Source organism: Pongo abelii, chromosome 23 (assembly GCF_028885655.2).
Source record: "Pongo abelii isolate AG06213 chromosome 23, NHGRI_mPonAbe1-v2.0_pri, whole genome shotgun sequence".
Taxonomy (NCBI): Eukaryota; Metazoa; Chordata; class Mammalia; order Primates; family Hominidae; genus Pongo; species Pongo abelii.
The window spans coordinates 49,276,099-49,297,604 of record NC_085929.1 but is presented as its reverse complement, the minus strand read 5'-3'; the positions used below and the strand labels follow the sequence as shown (position 1 = coordinate 49,297,604).

General features: G+C 46.8%; 1 protein-coding gene across 2 annotated transcripts in view; it reads left to right on the top strand.

The window, feature by feature from the left end:
* The window catches only part of ARFGAP3 (ADP ribosylation factor GTPase activating protein 3), a 62,119-nt gene extending 41,340 nt beyond the window's left edge, over nucleotides 1-20,779 (top strand). Inside the window, exons 11-16 of one of the 2 annotated variants that reach the window (XM_054542944.2) lie at nucleotides 230-352; nucleotides 6,598-6,729; nucleotides 8,613-8,736; nucleotides 10,343-10,433; nucleotides 18,183-18,304; nucleotides 19,284-20,779. In XM_054542944.2, coding sequence (XP_054398919.2) covers nucleotides 230-352; nucleotides 6,598-6,729; nucleotides 8,613-8,736; nucleotides 10,343-10,433; nucleotides 18,183-18,304; nucleotides 19,284-19,337 — 646 coding nt within the window. In that variant the 3' untranslated portion in view covers nucleotides 19,338-20,779. 2 annotated transcript variants of the gene reach the window in all.
* Nucleotides 20,780-21,506: the final 727 nt, after the last annotated feature.

Below are 21,506 nucleotides of genomic sequence, written 5' to 3'. Positions count from 1 at the left end.
ACCATGGACATAACCAATATTTGTGACTGCGTTTTGTGTAGACACAGTCCTCACAAAATTTTAACATTTTTGAAAGCTTGCACCAGAAAAAAAAATTGTTTTATTGCTTATGTTTTTAACCCCTCGAATACATTTGTCTTTGTTCAAAATATAAATTAAAGCTTTGTTTATTTTGGTGAAACAAAAGTTTGTGAACTTACTGATGTATATATTTTTCTGTTTTCTCAAGTGGTATTTCACATTCAGTGACTTCAGATATGCAGACCATAGAGCAGGAATCACCCATCATGGCAAAACCAAGAAAAAAGTATAATGATGACGGTGATGATTCATATTTTACTTCCAGCTCAAGGTACTGTATTACAAATCATCATTAAAGTGTAATTTTGAAAAGCAGTGACTAGTATGGATTTATTAGTTTATTTGCATTAAGAGAAATTACAAATCAATTTACTTCACTGTTTTTAAAAGCTTTGGCTGGAGCCAAAGCTGTTCTTTGGAGTAAAAATTAGAGAAACGTTTGTAAAAGGACAATGTTGGCTAATATTAAAATGTTTGGCAATAAAATCAGCAACTGTGAGTTAAAATTAGAGGTAGGAGAGATGTGCTTATTTAAATTATGAAATTGGAGAAAACTGCAAAATCCTGAAGGTGTGTGTTGTTTAATCCAGCAGTGGGAATATTTCACAGCTCTTTCTCAGGGCTTCAGCAGATTTCTGTGCTTCAGAATGCCAGCTTCAGAAAACTCCAATTGGTACAATAGTGCATTAAATAAACTCTGTGGGTGTGTGTATTTATTAATGAGGAACATGATTGCACTTTGAGGGGATCCCAGAGTAAAGCCTAGGTTTCTCTCCTTCAGCACTCGCTATCTGATTGAGACAAAATGCATAACTCTAGTGTGAAACTGACTGTGGAGAGCAGTGCACGTCAAGTGGCCTGCCAGAGCAAAGAGAACAAGTTTAAACTTGAGTCAGTTCACTTTGTAAGGACCTGCTCGGCCCAGGGAGAGGTCTGCTAAAAAGGCACAAAATGAACCTGTGATTTCACTGGAGAGGGCACAGCTCAGCAACAGAGGGGTAAGAATATGGGCCCAGGGGCCAGATGGCATGGATTTGAATCCTGGCTTTCACTTATTTGTCACCTAGGCCAAGTTATTTAACTTCTTTGTGCTATAGCTTCCTCATCTGTAAATTAGGGACCCTAGTAGTACCTACCCGATAGGGTTGTGTGAGGATCAAATGAGATACTGTGAATGCTATAGCGCGTTTAGAATGGTGCTTGGCTCTTACTATTTTTAGCTGCTGTATGATAAGATAGAAACTCAGTTTAAGAGATGTGATTCAGTCTAAATGTTTTTTGTTTGTTTGTTTGTTTATGAGATAGAGTCTCACTCTGTCACCCAGGCTGGAGTACAGTAGCATGATCTTGGCTCACTGCAACCTCCACCTCCCAGGTTCAAGCAATTCTTGTGCCTCAGCCTCCTGAGTAGCTGGGACTACAGGTGTGTGCCACCATACCCAGCTACTTTTTTGTATTTTTAGTAGAGATGGAGTTTCGCCATGTTGGCCAGGCTGGTCTCAAACCCCTGACTTCAAGTGATCTGCTGGCCTCAGCCTCCCAAAGTGCTGAGATTACAGGCATGAGCCTCCACACCCAGCCTAAATGTTTAATTACTATTGTTAGGTAGTTAAACTAACCACATTGAGGACTACCTTTGGGTTAGCAGTTCATGAAAACTGAAGGAGTTCATGTCAGTAATGGGCGGTGCTTACTGGAAGGCTCCATCACTTGTGTCTCGGAGGGCATTAGAGTTGTCTGGCAATTTATAGGTTTGAAGCGTTTTCATATGTATAAAAGATATATATGTGTGTGTATATATATACACACACACATGCACTTCATATATAGAACAGATATAAATATATTACCTAGGATCTAATTGTGAAATTGTATATTTTCCTATCAATGTTTATAGACAAGGAATTGTATAAAGAATACTATCCTTAAAAATGTCTCTAAGGACCTTTGTTCACGTGTTGATCTGCTGACCTTCTCTCCACTATTATCCTATGACCCTGCCACATCCCCCTCTCCGAGAAACACCCAAGAATGATCAATAAATACTTAAAAAAAAAAAAAAAAAAAGTAGTAGTTTAGTGGTGTTCCATGGTGGTATTTTCAGAAACTTGGGTGGTTTTATATTTGCCCATCCTTTGCAGCCTCTATAATGTACCAAGTTTCACTTTACTCAGAAGTGATACCCAAATCATGCCTTTTAAAGGTATGTAAATAGATTTTACACAGAATAAAATTAAATGTGTAATTTGATTTGGAAACTGCATGCGTGTCAGATCATTTCAGATATGAATATTAAATGGTGGACTAAGTCTGGGTCAGAGGAAACTCTTGGCAGTACGGGTCTGTATTTGCCTGTGTGGCTTCTCACAACATCTTTGATTATTTCACTGCTTATTAGCAACTTCTGCAGATGATAGTGTAGGAAGGTAAAGAAAGTTTAGGCTGGGCACGGTGGCTCACACCTATAATCCCAGCACTTTGGGAAGCCAAGGCAGGAGGATCACTCGAGCCCAGGAATTCAAGACCAGACTGGGAAATATAGTGAGACCTCATCTTTACAAAAAATTTCAAAAATATTAGCCTAGCATGGTGGACATGCCTGTAGTCCCAGCTACTTGGGAGGCTGAGGTGGAGGATCACTTAAGCCTGGGAGGCAGAGGTTGCAGTGAGATTAGATTGCACCACTGCACTCCAGCCTGGGCAACAGAGCAAGATCCTCTCTTAAAAAAAAGAGAAAGTTTCAGTTAAATCAGTACTGTTGCTTGGTAGCCGGGTTGGTAAGAGAGCTCTAAGTGAGGTTGCCTAATGGGAACTTCAGAGACCCTCACTGGCTCCAGGTCACTGACAGGCCCCTGTGGGGCCTTTCTGCCTTGTAAGGGCTTCAGGGATCTTTCAGACTTCCCCTTCTTCAAAGGCTTAATCAAAAGAGTTAGCCCCAGAAGCCACTGTTGCTATGAAACTGTTACTTACGGTTTGAAACCTGGGAGCAGATGGCATATTTATATAGACCATGCCTCCTGGACTCTTGCCAGAGAGACCTTGGTGTATTGTTTATCATGACCTGCAGATTGTCTGATAGGAACATAAATGCCTTCTCTAGTCCTCCTTGGTATGGTGACCACCACTAGTAGAACGAGGATACTATTAGGTACTTTGGCAACTGAGGTAAAATAAACATGGACTCTGAAAGCAAATATATTAGTTCGATGAAGAGCTCTTATTGCTTTCAAATTATTCATTAGCCCATTAGAACTTGAACATTATGAATTATGAAAGAGTTCTGTTTCTGTTAAAAATAAGATAAAACCTGTCCTTTTTTTTTTTATTATTGAGTTCCATTATTTCTAGGATATAAACAGTATAATTATATATTGAGTACAAGAAAATGAAACTAGAACAATTTGCTCAGCCTTATAAAGCCAGCATGGCCTTAATTAGAATAGACAGCTGTCTATAGCTCTAAATCAGAGTAAATGTGATATTAGGGTGCTCTTATCAAGGGATTTTAAGGAATGTTTTCAAGATTGGGTAAAGACAGAGTGGGAGGGGAAAAATAAAAGTAAGAAAGCATTGAGAGCTATACAATCAAAACATTAGAAAGCCAATAAAGGTTTGGAGATGAGGAAGGAAAGTGTGTGTTTCTGAGCAGGGACTAGTGGCCGTTAGTCGTCCCACTCACCCCATCCTTCCAAAGGTCAGCTAGAGGCCTGGCTGGTGGTCTGTCGGTCCTCTTAGTGAGTTGCCGGTCCTCCTACTGAGTTGCTCCTGCTTAGCATGAGCACAGAGAGCCTCTCGTGGATGACTGGAAGACAGAGAAGGCGCCAGCCAGCCCACGCACGGACTGCTGCCTCACAGGCTCATGCTGGTCAGGGGGACCCAAGCCGATGGCTGTCTCTCTTCTTCGACTTCTGAATAGTTCAGTCACTTAAAAGTAATCTGATTCCTCTACATTTCAGGATAAGTACATTGGCTTATAAAAATGAAGAGTGTTATTTCCTTAGAGTGTTGCTAAATCTACAAAATTTAGTATCATAGAGTCATGAAGAACCTGGAAGTTCCAACCCACCCTGCACCAGTCCAGTGCTGACCCCCCTCTTCCCACTCCAGGGCAGTCCAGCCTCTACTGCACCCTTCCTTCTCCTCAAGGCAGCCATTTGGTCCCAGGTCAGCTCCGTGAGAAACTCTGCCTTTCGTTAACACAGCTTCTGAGGCTTCTGCCTTCAAGTCAGCCTCCCTTCCATAAGCCAGTTCACAAGCCTCATGAGGGCAGGAGCTGAATGTGTCTTCTTGCCCTGTGTCTTCCCCTAGCAGAGTGCCTGACTCCTTGTAGGTGCTTATTAAGTCGTTTTAAAATTCCTCACTGAATTGATCTTAGTTCTTTCATGGTGCCTTAAAATAAGTCCCTCAAACATGTGAATATCACCTTCCAGGCCAGCACACATCCCACATCTTTTGAACCTTCCTGTGATGTAACTTCCGGTTCCTTCAGTGTCCTGATCTCTTCTCTGAAAGGGGATCGGTCATCTCTCTTCCTCCAGGCAGAGCCTGGGTGCAGTACAGATCCACTCATCCGCCATAGGGAGAGCCTGGTCAGTTTCTAGCTGAAATCCAGATACACTTTGAACACCGCCTTCCTAAGGAGAAGATGCTAATGTCATGAGATTTGTTCTTAATGACCTTCTTGCCAGAGAAGGCAGAAGCCACATTTAGAAATTCTAGTTTCTGTCTATTAAGGATGTAATATCATACCATCTGCTCCAACAGCAGTTTATCCTCTGTCCCTTTTTTGTTTTGTTTTGTTTTCTGCCAAGAAAGAGTAAATTTGTTCTTAGCATTTCCCCCACCCAGATCTTAGCTCACCGAGGTCCCTGGCCTCTTTGCTCTTACGGGTTCTTGCTTCCCTCTTATATTGGCCTTTGGTTACTGGCCCCTCTGACCTCCTATGATCTGCATCTTCTGTGCAACTCCTTATAGCACGGAGCTTGGTGCTCATCTTATTTCCAGTGTGCTTCCTGTCCTTACTCTCTGGAGAAAACCTGGATGATGTCTGTTAAGGCCTCTGTATTCTCTTCTGTCACCCTTCCTTTCCTGAGACCTCCCTGGGATCTGCCTCTCTCCTCTGAACTTCTTGGACTGCCTTAATGAGGTGTGTATATCTGGCCAGACTGCTTTTCCATCCTAAGCTGTCATGAATTCTGGCACGGCACAGTCCCTTTTTTTTTTTTTTTTTTTTGAGACAGTATCCCACTCTATCACCCAGGCTGGAGTGCAGTGGCATGATCACAGCTCACTGCAGTCTCGCCTCCCAGGCTTAGGTGAGCCTCCCAAGTAGCTGGGACTATAGGCGTGCCACCATGCCCCATTAATTTTTTTTTCTTTTAATCCCCAGAGATGGTCAGGAAACAGTTATTTTATTTGTTTATTTATTTTTTATTTTGCATTTTGTGTAGAGATGGGGCTTTGCCATGTTGCCCAGGCTGGTCTGGAACTCCCAGGCTCAAGCAATCCACCTGCCTTGGCCTCCCAAAGTGCTGGGATTACAGGTGTGAGCCACCGTGCCTGGCTGGTTGATGGTCACTTTTTCTCAAGGCTTTGGCACATCCACCTCGCCTGTCAGTCTCTCCTGTTCCAGGTAGATCTTGCTGCTCTTGGTCAAAGATTTTTCTCTAATCACACAGGACCAAAAGCCAAAACTGAGTGCTGCTCTCTGAGCAATGCCCTGCTCAGTGACAATTGGCTAATTAAAGTGTAAACTGATCTGAAGGCCAGGCTCTCCTGGGATGCTTGCAAATCAGATCAAGTTTACTGCAGGCTCCAGGCTGAAAGACTATCCGCAGAATGGTCCAGTGATCAATGATCCATAGCTTTGTATCCAACTCCAGGAGGAGGTTAATTAGCGTCATTTACATCATTTTCATTGACTGTGCTTAGCACGGAAGGGATTGCCAACAAGAAGCTCCTTGTATGGAGTCAGTTCTCTAGGCCCAGCAGTGTTATTTGTGACTGCCTAACCAGGCGGAATGAGACCTGAAGACAGTGAAATGTGTAACCTGTGGTAGATAACATTTAAAGATGCCCTGTGTTGTCGGGATAGGCCAGGTTATACTAAGGTTATAAACATCCCCCAGATCTCAAGGGCTGAACACAATGGCAGTTGATTTCTTTTTCACATAAAGTCAGCTGAGGGTTCAGGTGGTTCTCTAGAGTACCTGTCTTCCATGTGTCACCTTGATTGTCCAGACTGATGGAGGTTTCACCTACCTGAGACTGTAGCACCTGGAACACAATCTCTTCCATGTAGCTTGGGAAGAGAGGACTGGGCAAGGTTGAACACAGGTACTTGAAAGGCCTTGGAAATGACACACCTCGTGTCTGCTCCTGTCTCATTGGCTAGACCTAGTTATGTGACTGCCATTAACTTCAAGGAGGCATCCCCAACATCCGTGGAAGTGAGAGAGCCCAGGACGAGTGTCAGCAAGGACCTGCAAAGTCACTGTTGTACTCTTGCTCATACAGGTACTTTGACGAGCCAGTGGAGTTAAGGAGCGGTTCTTTCTCTAGCTGGGATGACAGTTCAGATTCCTATTGGAAAAAAGAGACCAGCAAAGATACTGAAACAGTTCTGAAAACCACAGGCTATTCAGACAGGTATGAATGCAAAACTGTGGGGTTGTAGTAGTAAATCCATGCATTTCTGGGAAAAAATTGCTGATAACATGATGACATGAAAACCTTTGTAAGGGGCTGGGCACGGCGGCTCATTCCCATAATCCCAGCACTTTAAGAGGCCGAGGTCGAAGGATCACTTGAGCCCAGGAGTACAAGGCTGCAGTGAGCTATGATCGCGCCAGTGTACTCCAGCCTGGTCAACAGAGTAAGACCTTGTACCCCTCAAAAAGGAAAACCTTTTGAAACCTTTGGTAAGACTAGTAAATGATTTTGTTCTACTATTTCAGGAATATTGTTTTGATTTTGTTTTGTTTTGTTTTGTTTTTGAGACAGTCTCACTCTGTTGCCCAGGCTGGAGTGCAGTGGTGCAATCTCAGCTTACTGCAGCCTCCGTCTCCCAGGTTCAAGTGATTCTCCTGCCTCAGCCTCCCGAGTAGCTGGGACTACAAGTGCACACCATCATGCCAGGCTAATTTTTGTATTTTTAGTAGAGACGGTGGTCTCACCAGCCAGGCTGGTCTCAAACTCCTGACCTCAAATGATCTGCCTGCCTCGGCCTCCCAAAGTGCTGGGATTACAGTTGTGAGCCACCGTGCCCAGCCTGTTTTGATTTTAAATTACTGATTCTAAATAGGAAGTGTACATCAGCATCCTCTGTGGACCTTGAAAGAAATGTGTGTGTGGAGGCCTCTTCCCTGAAGATTCTGATCCATGGGTCAGGGGTGGCCTAGGTCAGGAAGATTTCACCATTTTCCCCAATTTTTTTTTTTTTTTTTTAGATGGAATCTCGCTCTGTCACCCAGGCTGGAGTGCAGTGGTGCAATCTCAGCTCACTGCAAGCTCAATCTCCTGGGTTCACACCATTCTCCTGCCTCAGCCTCCCGAGTAGCTGGGACTACAGGCACCCGCCACCACGCCCGGCTAATTTTTTTGTATTTTTAGTAGAGATGGGATTTCATTATGTTAGCAAGGATGGTCTCAATCTCCTGACCTCATGATCCACCTGTCTTGGCCTCCCACAGTGCTGGAATTACAGGCGTGAGCCACTGCACCCAGCCTTTTTTCCCCCAATTTTAAGGTATTATTTACATACAGTAAAATTCAACTTTTTAAACTTACGGTTCTGACAAGCACATACATTCATGTAATTACCACCAAAACCAAGAAACAGAACAGTTTCCATCACCCCCAAATTTCCCCATGCCCTTTGTAGTCCCCCCTCCCCTGCCCCTGGCCCCTGGTCACCCCAAATCTGTTTTCTGGCCTTACAATTTTGCCTTTCCCAGATATCATATAAATGGAGTCATGTAGCAATTGGCCTTCCTACTCTGGTTTAACTTTTCTTAGTACACTTGGTTAAGACTCATTCATTCTTGTGTTCATTCCTCTTACTTGCCAAGTTTATCCGTTCACCTACTGAAGGACTGTCTCCAGTTTTTGGTGATTATGAATGAATTTATTTTCCAACCAGAGAACTTCTGAGAGTGCAAGGGGGCACTACTAATATGTTGGGACAACAGGTGTGACTTGAAATTGTCCCAGGTAACTGGGACATTTTATAACCTATACAATGTAGAGAGAACAGTGTCCTATGGACATTCCAAACAATGTGTTCGGTGTTTACCCAGTTGATCTGAAATGTGAAATAACAGACCCCATTTTAAACGGAAATTCCTTCAAATGTTGTATCGTTTGGATATTTATTCTTTTTTTTTTAATTAGAATTTTCAGGCTTTTAAAAATGGCCTAAAATCCTTTTATAAAATTTATTGCTATCGGCATTTTAAAAAATAAAATGAGTATGAAACACATTTGCTTCACCTCAAATTAGTTTAACCTAATTTGGCTGTTTTTAATTGCAGACCTACTGCTCGCCACAAGCCAGATTATGAGCCAGTTGAAAATACAGATGAGGCCCAGAAGAAGTTTGGCAATGTCAAAGCCATTTCATCAGATATGTATTTTGGAAGACAAGCCCAGGCTGATGTAAGGGTCCGGAGAGTTTCTTTGGGTGCCCCATAATGCAGGAAGGAAGTGTGGGTGTGGGCATTGTTGGGGAGGAGATCCTGAGTGAGCTGGGCTCAGGCTGCCAGATGCCCTCCGGCCTGAAAGTGCTGGAGTCAGGACTTGAACCCAGGTCTGTATAACTGATCATGTGCTTGCTGCCTCAGCAAGAGGAGTGTTTACAAGACAAGGACTTATCTCACAGTTCTCTTCTTCTTCTCTAGCCATTATCCAGTATCTTTTGAATATATTTCAATTATTGATGCAGCTGTAATTTACTTAATAACTTTTAAACATAGTGAAATGAAGCATATAGATATGTTTCTTTTTTTTTTTTTTTTTTTTTTTTTGAGACGGAGCCTCCCTCTGTCACCCAGGCTGGAATGCAGTGGCATGATTTCAGCTTACTGCAACCTCCGCCTCCCAGGTTTAAGCGATTCTCCTGCCTCAGCCTCCCAAGTAGCTGGGACTACGGCCGTGCACCACTACACCTGGCTAATTTTTGTATTTTTAGTAGAGATGAGGTTTCACCATATTGGCTAGGCTGGTCTTGAACTCCTGACCTCAGGTGATATGGCTGCCTCGGCCTCCCAAAGTGCTGGTATTACAGGCGTGAGCCACCACGCCCAGCCAGATATGTTTCTGAGGAGTGCATATATTTATTTTCAGGTTGTTGGCTTTTCTCAGAAATGTTAATGAACTTGGCCAGGCACTGTGGCTCACACCTATAATCCTAGCACTTTGGGAGGCTGAGGCAGGTGGATCACTTGAGGCCAGAAGTTCGAGACCAGCCTGGCCAACATGATGAAACTCCGTCTCTACAAAAAATACAAAAATTAGCTTGGTATGGTGGTACGCGCTTGTAGTCCAGCTACTTGGGAGGCTGAGGCAGAGAATCGCTTGAACCCAGAAGCAGAGTGAGACTCTGTCTCAAAAAAGAAAGAAAGAAAGAAAGAAATGTTAATGAACTCATCATAGTGAAGTCTTGGTAAGCTGTAAGACTCAAGTGGAAGTGGGGAGGTTTACGTCTTCCCTCTCATCATGAACTGCTAGTGTGCCTCTGACTATTTGGATGATGGTTTCCTAAAATGTGCTGAATGTATTTTGCAGAAGTTTAAACTTCTGCAAGTGTAACATTTCGCCATCATTTCGAAAGTAGAATTGCCCCTTGCTGTTCCCACAGTCCATAAAATCTGCCTTGCTTCAAAGTTGACATTCAAGTTCAGTTTTAAAATAGTGTCATGGGGCTTGGAAAAGAGACTCTTAGAGTGGCCTTTGCTGACAGCTGGCTAGAAGCAGCACCAGGAGAGAGATGCCGCTCTCCCTCCCTCACTCCGACTGCCTCCGCACTGGCCATCTTGGCTGAGGTGTTGTATGTTGATCAGTCTGCCTGTGACCTGCCTCCCATGCAGAACGTGAGCTTTGTGCTGTCCCACAGGACCCGGCCTTGGCAGTGGCATTCAGTAACTGTTGAAAAGAAAGAGCCTGGGGGGCAAACACTTTCAAATGACAGCTCTTTAGTGATTCTTTTTGCAAAACTACCCACGATCTTTGGAGCCTAACGTTTCCTTTTCCTTGTCTTCTCTAGTATGAGACCAGGGCCCGCCTAGAGAGGCTGTCGGCAAGTTCCTCCATAAGCTCAGCTGATCTGTTCGAGGAGCAGAGGAAGCAGGCAGCAGGTAGGGGGCGTTGAATAAGAGCTGGTCTCTGTCATGTCTATGGTATGAACACATTTCATCTGGATAGGACTGTTTCCTTTTCCAAGATATTTTAGCAACCATTATTCGATGCTCTGATCTCTGCTATAAGTCAGGTAGAGCAGAAGTTACTATTCCAGGCTTCACACATAAGGAGAGCAAGTCATGAAATTAAAGCAACATCCCCAACATTGCCTGGCAAGTCATCCTTCTAAACACTGTCATAGAGGAATGTTTTCTAGCTGAGTACAGATGTGCTATGAAATACCATGTGGTATCTTAGCCTTAGAGGTGAACAGTGCCGGGCTCCTGTGTGATCCTAACCACCCTCTAGCTGTGAGCCCTTGAGAATGTCATGGTGTCTTTAGCCTCAGTCTCCTCCTCTGTAACATGGGTGGGTAAAACCACCTCACAAGGTTGTCTTGAGGCTTAAAGGAGAAATGTGAAGTGCCACCAAGTGTCTGGCACACAGCAGGCCCCAGGGGTAGGCAGAGGCAGATAGAAACATGTGGCTCTAACAGCATCTGTCTTCCAGGGAAGACAGAACACAGCTTTGGGAGTGAGCAGGTGGAGAGGAATTGCCTGTCTCCCCATATCCCTCTTCAGGGTTCAGACCCCAGCAAGGAGGTGTCTGGTCCTCCCAGGGCTGGGATGGCCTAGGATGGGGCGGCCTGTGAGCCCAGTGGTGGGCCTCAGAGCGCCGACCCCTCTGCTTCGACTTCCGCATCCCCCTGACTGAGGGATGCCTTGCGAGAGTACCCTACAAAGGCCTCTGCCAGGCCACAGTGGGGAGGAGGGGCCCTGTGGTTAACATGAAAGGGGCAGCGTCCTCTGAGGTCATTTCAGGAACCCATTTATCAGCAGGAGAGCCAAGGGGAGGGACGACTCTCAGGACCCAGGCATTCCAGGCCTGGCACCCTCAGCACCCCTCATTTCTAGGCCTAGAGGAGCTGGGTGTGGCTCTAAGTGACCAACCTGGGCAACCACTTGGCCTTATAGCCACAGAGAACAGCTGTTTTCAGAGTCCAAAGAGAAACAGCTCGAGAGAGGTCTGAGTGTCGGACATTCTGGGTTGCGGTTTGAGGATGTTATAGAGATACACTGTGGCCCTCGGGGTGCAGTGGGCACTGCCAAGTTGCTGTGCTGCAGTGGAGGGAGAGTCCTAGCCAGGTGGCAGCAAGTGAGCCAAGGGTTGTGCTGGCAGAGCAGCTGGCAGAGAGCCAGGCAGCCCAAGGAGCCAGAGGCCAGGGCCAGAGTGGACAAGCCCCAGCACATCCGCTGCCAGTGAGGGTGTGGGGGTGCCTGGGGGTGCGCAGCCAGGGCCACGGCTCCCCTGAGCCACTCTCTGGGCAGGAGCACACCCTGTGCCTCACCCCAGACTTGAGCAGAGGGGCCTCGTTTCCCTCGGGCAGTCAGTTACTTGCTGACTGGGCATTTCCTGGCAGTGAGTCTTGGTGGGGGCAGGTGAGGCTCATTGGCTTGTTCCATCTCCAAACTTTCAGTGTCCTGGCCTTTTGTCAGGGCAACTTCCTTTTGTGACCACCCCTGGCAGAGAGGCACTCCGGCCACCTTTGGAGACCTCCAGCAGCCCCACAGGTCAGTGCTGGGTCGCCTTGTAGGGGCCCTGGCACAGCCAGCAGGCCAGTCCAGAGACCTGCATTGTTCAGTCCCCCGACTCCCTGCAATGGATGCCTTTGTAATTTAAATCAATAGAAGTTTTACTCTGAAGCATTGTTTGTTTTTAAAAAAAAATATTTGGAGATCAAATAAGAGCAGCCTTTCCAGTTAATGAAAATAGTGGCAGCCTGTGTTTACCTTCCTGTTCCCTTTCAGAGAACAAAGATCCATTAAATTTTTTTGACCCTATGTGGGTGCCAAACCAACCCTGGTTCCTGGCACCTCATGGTCATTGTAAGGTGCACCCTGGGGTGAGAGGCCACCCAGAAACTTCACTCCCCTGCCCCCGCTGGGGTCTCACTGTGTTGTCCAGGCTGGTCTCAAACTCCGGGCCTTGAGCAAACCTCCCTCCTAAGCCTCCCAAGAAGCTGGGATTACAGGCACCAGCAACTTTTATTAAATATTTACTTTTTATTATTTAGAGCATATTTCAACAAAGAGCTTTATGTGTTCTGCCTCCATAAAGCTTGTTTTCTTTTATAAATTTTTTTTCTTTTGTCTTTAATACTTTCCTATTGAAGTAAAAGCTTGTTTTAAGAAAACAAGTTCTTAAAACTTGTTCTGGGCAAGTCACGGTGACTCACACCTGTAATCCCAACACTTTGGGAGGCTGAGGTAGATGGATCACCTGAGGTCGAGAGTTCAAGAGCAGCCTGGCTAACATGGTGAAACCCCATCCCTTCTAAAAATACAAAAATTAGGCCGGTCACAGTGGCTCATGCCTGTAGTCCCAGCACTTTGGGAGGCCGAGACAGGTGGATCACGAGGTCAAGAGATCGAGACGAGCCTGGCCAACATGGTGAAACCCCATCTCTATTAAAAATACAAAAACTAGCTGGGCGTGGTGGCATGTGCCTGTAGTCCCAGCTACTCCAGAGGCTGAGGCAGGAGTATCGCTTGAACCTGGGAGGTAGGGGTTGCAGTGTGCTGAGATCACGCCGCTGCACTCCAGCCTGGAGACAGAGCGAGACTCCGTCTCAAAAAAAAAAAAAAAAAAAAAAAAAATTAGCCGGGCGTGGTGGTGGGCGCCTGTAATCCCAGCCACTCAGGCAGCTAAGGCACAAGAATTGCTTGAACCTGGGAGGGGGAAGTTGCAGTGGCCGAGATCGCACCACTGCACTCCAGCCTGGGCAATAGAATGAGATTCTGTTTCAAAAAAAAGAAAAGAAAAGAAAAAAAGAAACTATTCTGCGTGGTGGCTAACCCCTATAATCCAGCACTTTGGGAGGCTAAGGAGGACGTATCGCTTGAGCTCAGGAGTTCCAGACCAGCCTGGGCAACGTGGCAAAACCGTGTCTCTACAAAAAATACAAAAATTAGCCAGGCATGGTGGTGCATGCCTGTAGTCCCAGCTACTCCGGAGGCTAAGGTGGGAGGATGACTTGAGCCCAGGAGGCAGAGGTTGCAGTGATCTGAGATCGTGCCACTGTACTCCAGCCTGGGCAATAGAGCCAGGCCTTGTATCAAAAAAAAAAAAAAAAAGAAGGAGGGAGGGAGGGAAGGAAGGAAGGAAAGAAAGAAACAAGGAAACAATTCTGTGTTCCTTATCTTAATTTCCAAATTTGAAATGCTTCTGGTGAGCTAAGCTGCTTTCTGGGGGTGTTTGTAGCCCAAGAGCCCTGCGGCTCTTCTTACCGGCACTCTCTTTCACTATAGCTGAAGGATTGAGTGGGAAGCACATGTAAGTGCCCGCAGCCAACCTGACCTGGCACAGCAGCAGTCCCTGTGGTCACACCCATGGGACAGGGTCATTGGAGCTGGGGGACTGCCATCAACTGGGCACTGCCTCAGGCAGGTGTGAGGCACTCAGACACCAGATGACAGAGCGGAGGCAGCTGTGTGAGAGCCAGGATACAACAAAAAGCTTAAACCCAGCTGCCCCCTCAGCATGTTTCCTTCCAAAAAGCCAATTCTGATTGTTTGAATGAGAGCACGTCTGCATGGAAGTGCAGACACCTGCACCCCTTCCTTGTGTGCATCGTGGGGTCAAATGGTAGGTTGTTTGTGGGGTCCCTTGACCACTGTCTCCTTTTCTCCTTGCTCCGGCCCAGGGTCTAGGAGTGTGGCCCCGAAAGCACTGCCCTCAGCCTGCATCAGGCAGTCTGGTATGGTTATTGCCACGTGTGCTTGTCAGACAGTATAGCTGTGCAGTGGCATTGCCAACAGAGATTCAGTTAAAAAACCAGAGTGGCATGTATTTAGCAAATTGGCATCTGTTACACCTGTCTGAGAAGTAGCCATTGGAGCAATTTTTGTTGTTAAACTCGTTGTTTGGCTAGGCACAGTGATAGACACCTATAATCCCAACACTTTGGGAGGCCAAAGTAGGAGGATTACTTGAGCCCAGGAGTTCCAGACCAGCCTGGACAACATAGTGGGACCCCCATCTCTACAAAAAATTTAAAAAATAAAAAAATTAGCTAGGTACGATGGCTAACGCCTATAGTCCCAATTACTCGGAGGCTAAGGCAGAAGGATCACTTGAGCCCGAAAGAGTGAGGCTGCAGTCAGCCGTGATCACACCACTGTACTCCAGCCTAGGCGACAGAGTGAGTCCCTGTCTCAAACAAACAAACAAACAATGCCCAAACTTGTTCTTATAATCTTGGAAATACTTTTTCTCTTCATTTGTCTACACGAAGCAGAGAAATTAAAACATGGTATTCTATTAAAAATTCTTATTTTGGGTCAGGCGTGGTGGCTCACGCCTGTAATCCCAGCATTTTGGGAGGCCAAGGCGGGCAGATCACAAGGTCAGGAGATCGAGACCATCCTGGCTAACACGGTGAAACCCCATCTCTACTAAAAAATACAAAAAACAAAAAATCATCTGGGCGTGGTGGCAGGCACCTGTAGTCCCAGCTACTCGAGAGGCTGAGGCAGGAGAATGGCGTGAACCTGGGAGGCGGAGCTTGCTGTGAGCTAAGATCGCGCCACTGCAGTCCAGTCTGGGCAACACAGCAAGACTCTGTCTCAAAAAAAAAAAAAAAAAAAAAAAAAAAAAAAATTGTTATTTTCAGGAGCCTGGGAGTTGTCCTGGAACCTTCCACCTCCCTCGTCACACCATAGACTCATATGATCGGAGTCTCTCCTGGGTGACTCCAGACCTGAAGCGTGGCCACAACCCCCTGCTCGGTCCTCCTGCCTCCAGTCTTGGCTGCTGCTCACCCCTCTCCTCTCTCCTCCCACAGGGATCTTTCAGAACACAGTCATCCGTGCTGAAAATCCTGCCCTCAGCTTGAAGCACAGCTCCCCACCCAATGCCCACCTCCAGGACCATGGTTCCCATTGACATTTCCAGCCTCATTTCTCATGATTCACTGTTGTGGCCCACTCCAGCTGTGTTGAGCCTGTGGAGCCCGCAACCCAGAATGCTCTTCTTCCCCATTCCCCCAGACAGCCCCCCAACCCGTATTTACCCTGGGGGCCTGGTTAGGCCCCCCTGCACCACTCTTGTGCCTTACACTGAGGGCAAGACCATGCGAAGACCATCTGCCCCAGTGGACCGTCAGTTCTCATTTCTTTACCCTTGGCGCCTGACAGAGCCTGGCAGAGGAAGCCCTCTGCAGGTGTTTGAGGATGAATGGGTGGAGGGGCGATGAATGACCCCGGGAGCTTGCTGAGCCTGAGCGCCTGCCCACCGGCCAACATAGGCTGAAACACGCCTCCCCCTACCTCCCATGTCCCATGGCCAGTGCCAGGCTGCAGTGGCGATGTGTTCTGCCTCCAGCACAAGCCTTAAGAGCTGTGTGCATGTTGCCATGTTTCTTTCCCTGTCATAGTAGGCAAGGAAGCTGGAATTAAGAGGGGGCCCCATGGGCTTGGACCGCAAGTGACTGTGATGCACAGAACCCCCTGCCCACCTGCACTGGGCACAAAGAACATTAGTTGTGGGTGGTTGTTAGCTCAGAGTCACCTGGCCTGTCCTGACTCATCCGGGGCATTTGCCCCAACCACAGACCACTGTGTAGCTCAGTGTCCCCTCTGTCTCAGAGAGGGGAGCGGCTGTCTTCTTCCTGGCTGCTCAAGCAGAAACCTGGGAAACATCCTTAATCCGCCTGCCTTGGCCAGTCAGTCTGTGTGCCCCTTGACACCTGCCTCCTGAGGACACTCAGCCCGTTCCCGCCTGATCCACACTGCCGCCTACTCATGCTCAGGCACCGCCCCATGCACCTGGACCCCTGCAGCCACCTCCCAGCTGTCCACCAGAGTTTGCTCTGTGTCCCCTCCAGATGACACAGGTCACACTTTAGTGATGTTATCAGTTAATTGTCTGCTTTCCCCAGTAGGTGGTGAGCTGTGGAAAAGCAGGTCTGTGGCGGTGTCCTCAGTACACACTGTGGGTGTTCTGGGAACAGATAGGGAGGAGATATTCCCTGGGTCAAGGACGCTCTTCCTGAGCAGGTGGCTGGAACTGTCATTTCCTGGAGCTCATTGTGTAACCTGAGCACACTAGGGCTGTCTTTGACCATAGCCACCCGGCCCCTCCATCCTGCCCAGGCAGCCCTCAGAGGAGACACAGCACCCCAGTCCCATCACTGTGTTGGAATTCCACTCTGTCATTGGTGAAGGCCTACAAGATTTTACAGTCAGCTGGAGGTGGAGATGGGAGGACCTGCATCTGTGGTGGGCATGTGTCTCTTCCAAGGGACACATTGCAGGGTAACTTGTGAGTTCTGTTTTGTTCTCAGAGAGGGACTTGACCAAGGCTGTTTTGTTTTTTGAGATGGGGTCTCGCTCTGTCACCCAGGTTGGAGTGGGGTGGCACAATCTTGGCTCACTGCAACCTCCACCTCCCAGGTTCAAGTGATTCTCCTGCCTCAGCCTCCCAAGTAGCTAGGGTTACAGGTGTGTGCCACCATGCCCAGCTAATTTTTTGTATTTTTAGTGGAGACGAGGTTTCACCATGTTGGCCAGGCTGGTCTTGAACTCCTGACCTCAAGTGATCCTCCCACCTCAGCCTCCCAAAGTGCTGGGATTACAGGCGTGAGCCACTGCGTCTGGTGGGTTTCTGTTTTGTAAGGAGCAGGTGGTGTCGTGTGGGGCTTAGGGAGTAGCTGGGTGTGGCTACTCCTGAGGACCTGCAGGGTTTGCGTCGAGCTCACTGAGCCCCTCCAACGACTTATTACAATTGTGACACAGAAGTTTATGAACCCCTGATTGTCAGCTCTAGGAGTGTGGTCAGACCTCCTTTGTGTGTGAAAACCCTGATGAACTTCACCCACATTGGTAGCAATTATGGTGATGTTTACGTCAGGGCAACCAAAACTTAACAGTAACCCACTAACACTGGCCCTAGGAAAGAGGGTGGAAGTGTGAACTTCTGTACCTGGGAAGACTGGCAGTGGAGCTTGGCTTCTAAGTCAGTCAGACAGCATCATTGATGCATCCATTTGGCTCACTTCCTTGCGGGAGGTAACAAGCTTCCTCCATACCCCAAGCGAGTGGGAGGGGCAATTGTAGTCACAGATGGCTGCTGCTTTGCTTTGTCCCTGCCAATAACCCCAGAGCAAGCAAATGGCTCCTCTCATCTGAGGAGACTTGAATCCCAGGGAAGGCTCTGATTGGTCAGGCCTGGGTCATGTGCCTATGCCTGTGGACAGGGTAGAAGGGAGAGGTGGTTCCCAGAGGAAGGGAGGAGTACTGTTACCAAAAGAGGGAGGAGGTGATGCTAAACAGGCCATCCGTGTTGGCCCGTCTGCCTTTTGCTGGGTACTTACCTGCCAGGGCTATGTTAAGCACCTTGAGGAAATGGGCCTAGAGAGAGCAAGGAACTTCTCTAGAGGCACACAGCCTAGAAGTACAGTGCCAGGATTTGAACTCATAGTGGTGTTAAGTCCCCCATACTACATTTTCTGTCATGTGGATTCTCTCATGTGGATCATGGCAGGGCTGCCACTTCAGCCCGAGTCTCCATCCCACTGCTGGGCCCCTTGTGAGGCAGCAGGAGGGGAGAGATCCGGGTTCTCTGGAGCTGTTGAGCACTCTGGGCACTGGGTTTGCCGCAGCTGTGGCCAGGGCAGTGATGAGACAGTGTCTGCTGTGTGTGTGCAGGGAACTACAGCCTGTCCAGCGTGCTGCCCAACGCCCCTGACATGGCGCAGTTCAAGCAGGGAGTGAGGTCCGTTGCTGGAAAACTCTCCGTCTTTGCTAATGGAGTCGTGACTTCAATTCAGGTCAGTGGAATGGGGCAGTGCTCACTGGCTATGACGGTAGGTTCAGCAGTTTGAAAATGAGACCTGCTTCAATCTTCAACTGCTGGAAAATTCAATTATATATTATTGGATCGATATGTTTGCTACACTATAACCCGGAACGTTATGAAAACCAGAAATTATAATTTTAATATTTTCTAATGTATGACTCTAGGGGAATTGTTAGAGGAATTGTCATGACCATTGTCCAGTTTTTTTCCTAGATTGGAACAGAGAAGTATTAAGAAAATTGAAATTATCTGTAATGCTACATCACAGGGATAACCTCTGTTAATATTTTGGTATATTTTTAGCTCTAGATTTCTAAGGATATTTTTCTATACATAGATAAAAAAGATATACAATCTTTTTAAAATTAAAAAGGTATTATATCGTATAGAGGGTTTTATATCTTGCTTTTCTCTGTGATGTTAGGAACATTTCCTTGTAATGAAAAGTTTTCCTAAAACCACATTGTATTGAGTGAAAACATAAGCCAAGGATGGCGCATACTTGCGCATAAGAGTCGAGGCCATCTCTGACGATATGAATGGCTCGTTTCTTTGTACCTTGTTGTTTACATCAGGCTATTGAAGAAGGATTCTATTAATGTAAAATGCTGCTAAAAGAAGTAGGACTGAAACCGTGTGGACTCTGGTGCCTCTGAAGGAGATTCTTGGCCCCCAGGCAGACGCTGCTCTGGCTGCAGTTTAAGGAGGGCATGGAGGTGCCTCCCATTCTGGAGAGTTCCCTTAGCCCCAGGACTCTGGATGTAGCCATTTTCATGCTGTGAATAGCACAGTCTTCCCTTTCATTTGGCACTGAAGTTAAAATGCGTAGAGCTCTTTCATGTCCCTTAGGTCAGCTAAGCCCACATCAGTATCCAAATAGGTAACATCCCTATTTTATAGATGGTCATCCCCGTTTTAGAGATGACTCCCTTTTATATCCCATTTTACAGGTGAAGGAATTGAGGCACAGAACGTTAGGTCACTTCTGCAAGATGACCAGCTGAACCAAAATTTCAGGGCTTCAAACACCAAATGTGTTCCTGTCTTCCCTATCCCACTTGCTTCCCAGAGGGCTCAGCAAGTAGCCTCTGGCCCACTGAGCATCCTCCTGCCCACTTTGCTCCCTGCCTCCTGATCCCAGGACTGTGGCCGTGGCTGCCAGAGGCAGGATGTGAATCCTGTTGGCTTCTGAAGCCCACACCTACCCTCAGCCTCGAAGCTGCAGCAATGGCTGCTTCCAGATGAGCGCACCCTCGGGGTGCAGTGTCCCTGTCACGTGCCTGACACGGGTCGCAGTGGCAGTTTTGGTGATGCTGAATATTCAGGGCGCAGGAGTCAGGGATCGCTGCTGAATGGTCATAAACTTCCATTTTGGTTCTCTCTTCAGGATCGCTACGGTTCTTAATACTGAAGTCATGATGTGTATTTCCTGGAGAAATTCCTCTTTAAATGAACAAGTAACCACATCTCAGGTGGCAGTGAAGACCAGATAGTTTTGCAGATTGTTTTGCTACTTTTTCATATGGTATATGTTTCTGATTTTTAATATTTCTTTTGAGAAATTCTGAGTTCTGATGTAGGAGCTTTCCTGTGATTTCTGTTTCGTGTTCCTTCTTGTCACACCCTCCTTTTGGCGTCTCCGTGTATATCCTTGCTTTATTTTCTTAGAACCTTTGGTTTTCAACACTGAGGGCCTGGAGACATCGGCTCCTCCTGCTCCTGAACCAGGAGACTTCATGTGGGGGAGGAGGAGAGGTCTCCATGTGACACATGGGCTCAGGGCTGCCAGAATCAGCGGATGCTGGATGGGCCTGCAGAAACAACACTCACCACACACACTTCCTTCAAAAGACCAAAAGTGACTGGTGTCTCATGTGACAGATTGCTTCATTTATGTTTCTACATAGTAAGGTGACTGCCAAATAATATTTGAAGTCATCTGTCTCTTTGTAAATTATTTTATATGACCTATAAATTTAAAAATATTTTTCAGTGAGGGCTTTTAACAAACTTAAGCTTCTGCCCTGCCAAGGGAATTAATGTTATCTTGTGAAAGGTGTTGCTGTTTGAATTGATGAGAACTCCCTAAGGGTTCTCATAAGAAATCATCTCATCACAGATCAATACGGTATACAGAGTTAAAGTGGAATGAGATAAGAAGATACAGCTACAGAAAATAGTTCTGTGTATGGGAGAACAGTCATTGTAATTGGGTAGTTTTGTTAATATTTTTAAATCTTGCTTTTCAAAAATTACAGAATATGTATAAACGAATAAAGAAAAATAATTTAGCTGTTTTAGACAGCATTAGAATATATTGTTAAGCACAGTAAAATATATTTGAAATTTGATAAGCCAAAAATGTGGTTTTGAATGACTATTTTGTGAATCTTTCTTAAAAGCTCAAATTTGTAGACTTCTAAATAGAATAAACACTTGCAGCAGATGGCGTTGCCTACATTTTTCCCTGAAAGCTTTTGTAATAAGTCATCATAAGTCGGGGTTTTTGGTGTAACATTGATGAACATTTGAATTGTGGTAACGGTAGACGGACATGGGTTTAGTGTGCGTTTGGGGCCTGCTGTGCAGTTGTGATGAATTGGGATATTGTTCGTAGCACAGGAGCAAGGTGGGGTGTCCTGCTTGAAAATGGGGATGTTGGGCCAGGTGAGGCAGCTCACACCTGTAATCCTAGCACCTTAGGAGGCTGGGGTGGGAGGATTGCCTGAGCCCAGGAGTTTGAAACCAGCCTGGACAACACAGCAAGACCCTGCCTCTACCAAAAAAGAAAAAATTCAGCCGGGTGCAGTGTCATGTGCCTGTAATTCCAGCTACTCAGGAAGCTGCAGCAGGAGGATCCCTTGAGCCCAGGAGGTCAAGGCTGCAATGAGCTATGATCTGGACACTGCACTGCAGCCCGGATGACAGAGCAAGACCCTGTCTCCAAAAAAAAAAAAAAAAAGGGAGGGAGGGGATTGACTCCCCACTCCCAGAGCCTTAGCTGAAGGTGCCTGTCATGTGCCTTCCATGCCTCTCCCCCCTGCCCCTCGGCCTCCTCCTCCCCCTTCCCCCCGCCCCTCAGTCTCCCCACGTGCCTCTCGATCTCCCCCACCCCATCTTAGTCCTCCCCTTTTCCCCTCAGTCCTCCCATCTTTGACACTCAGTATCCTCAG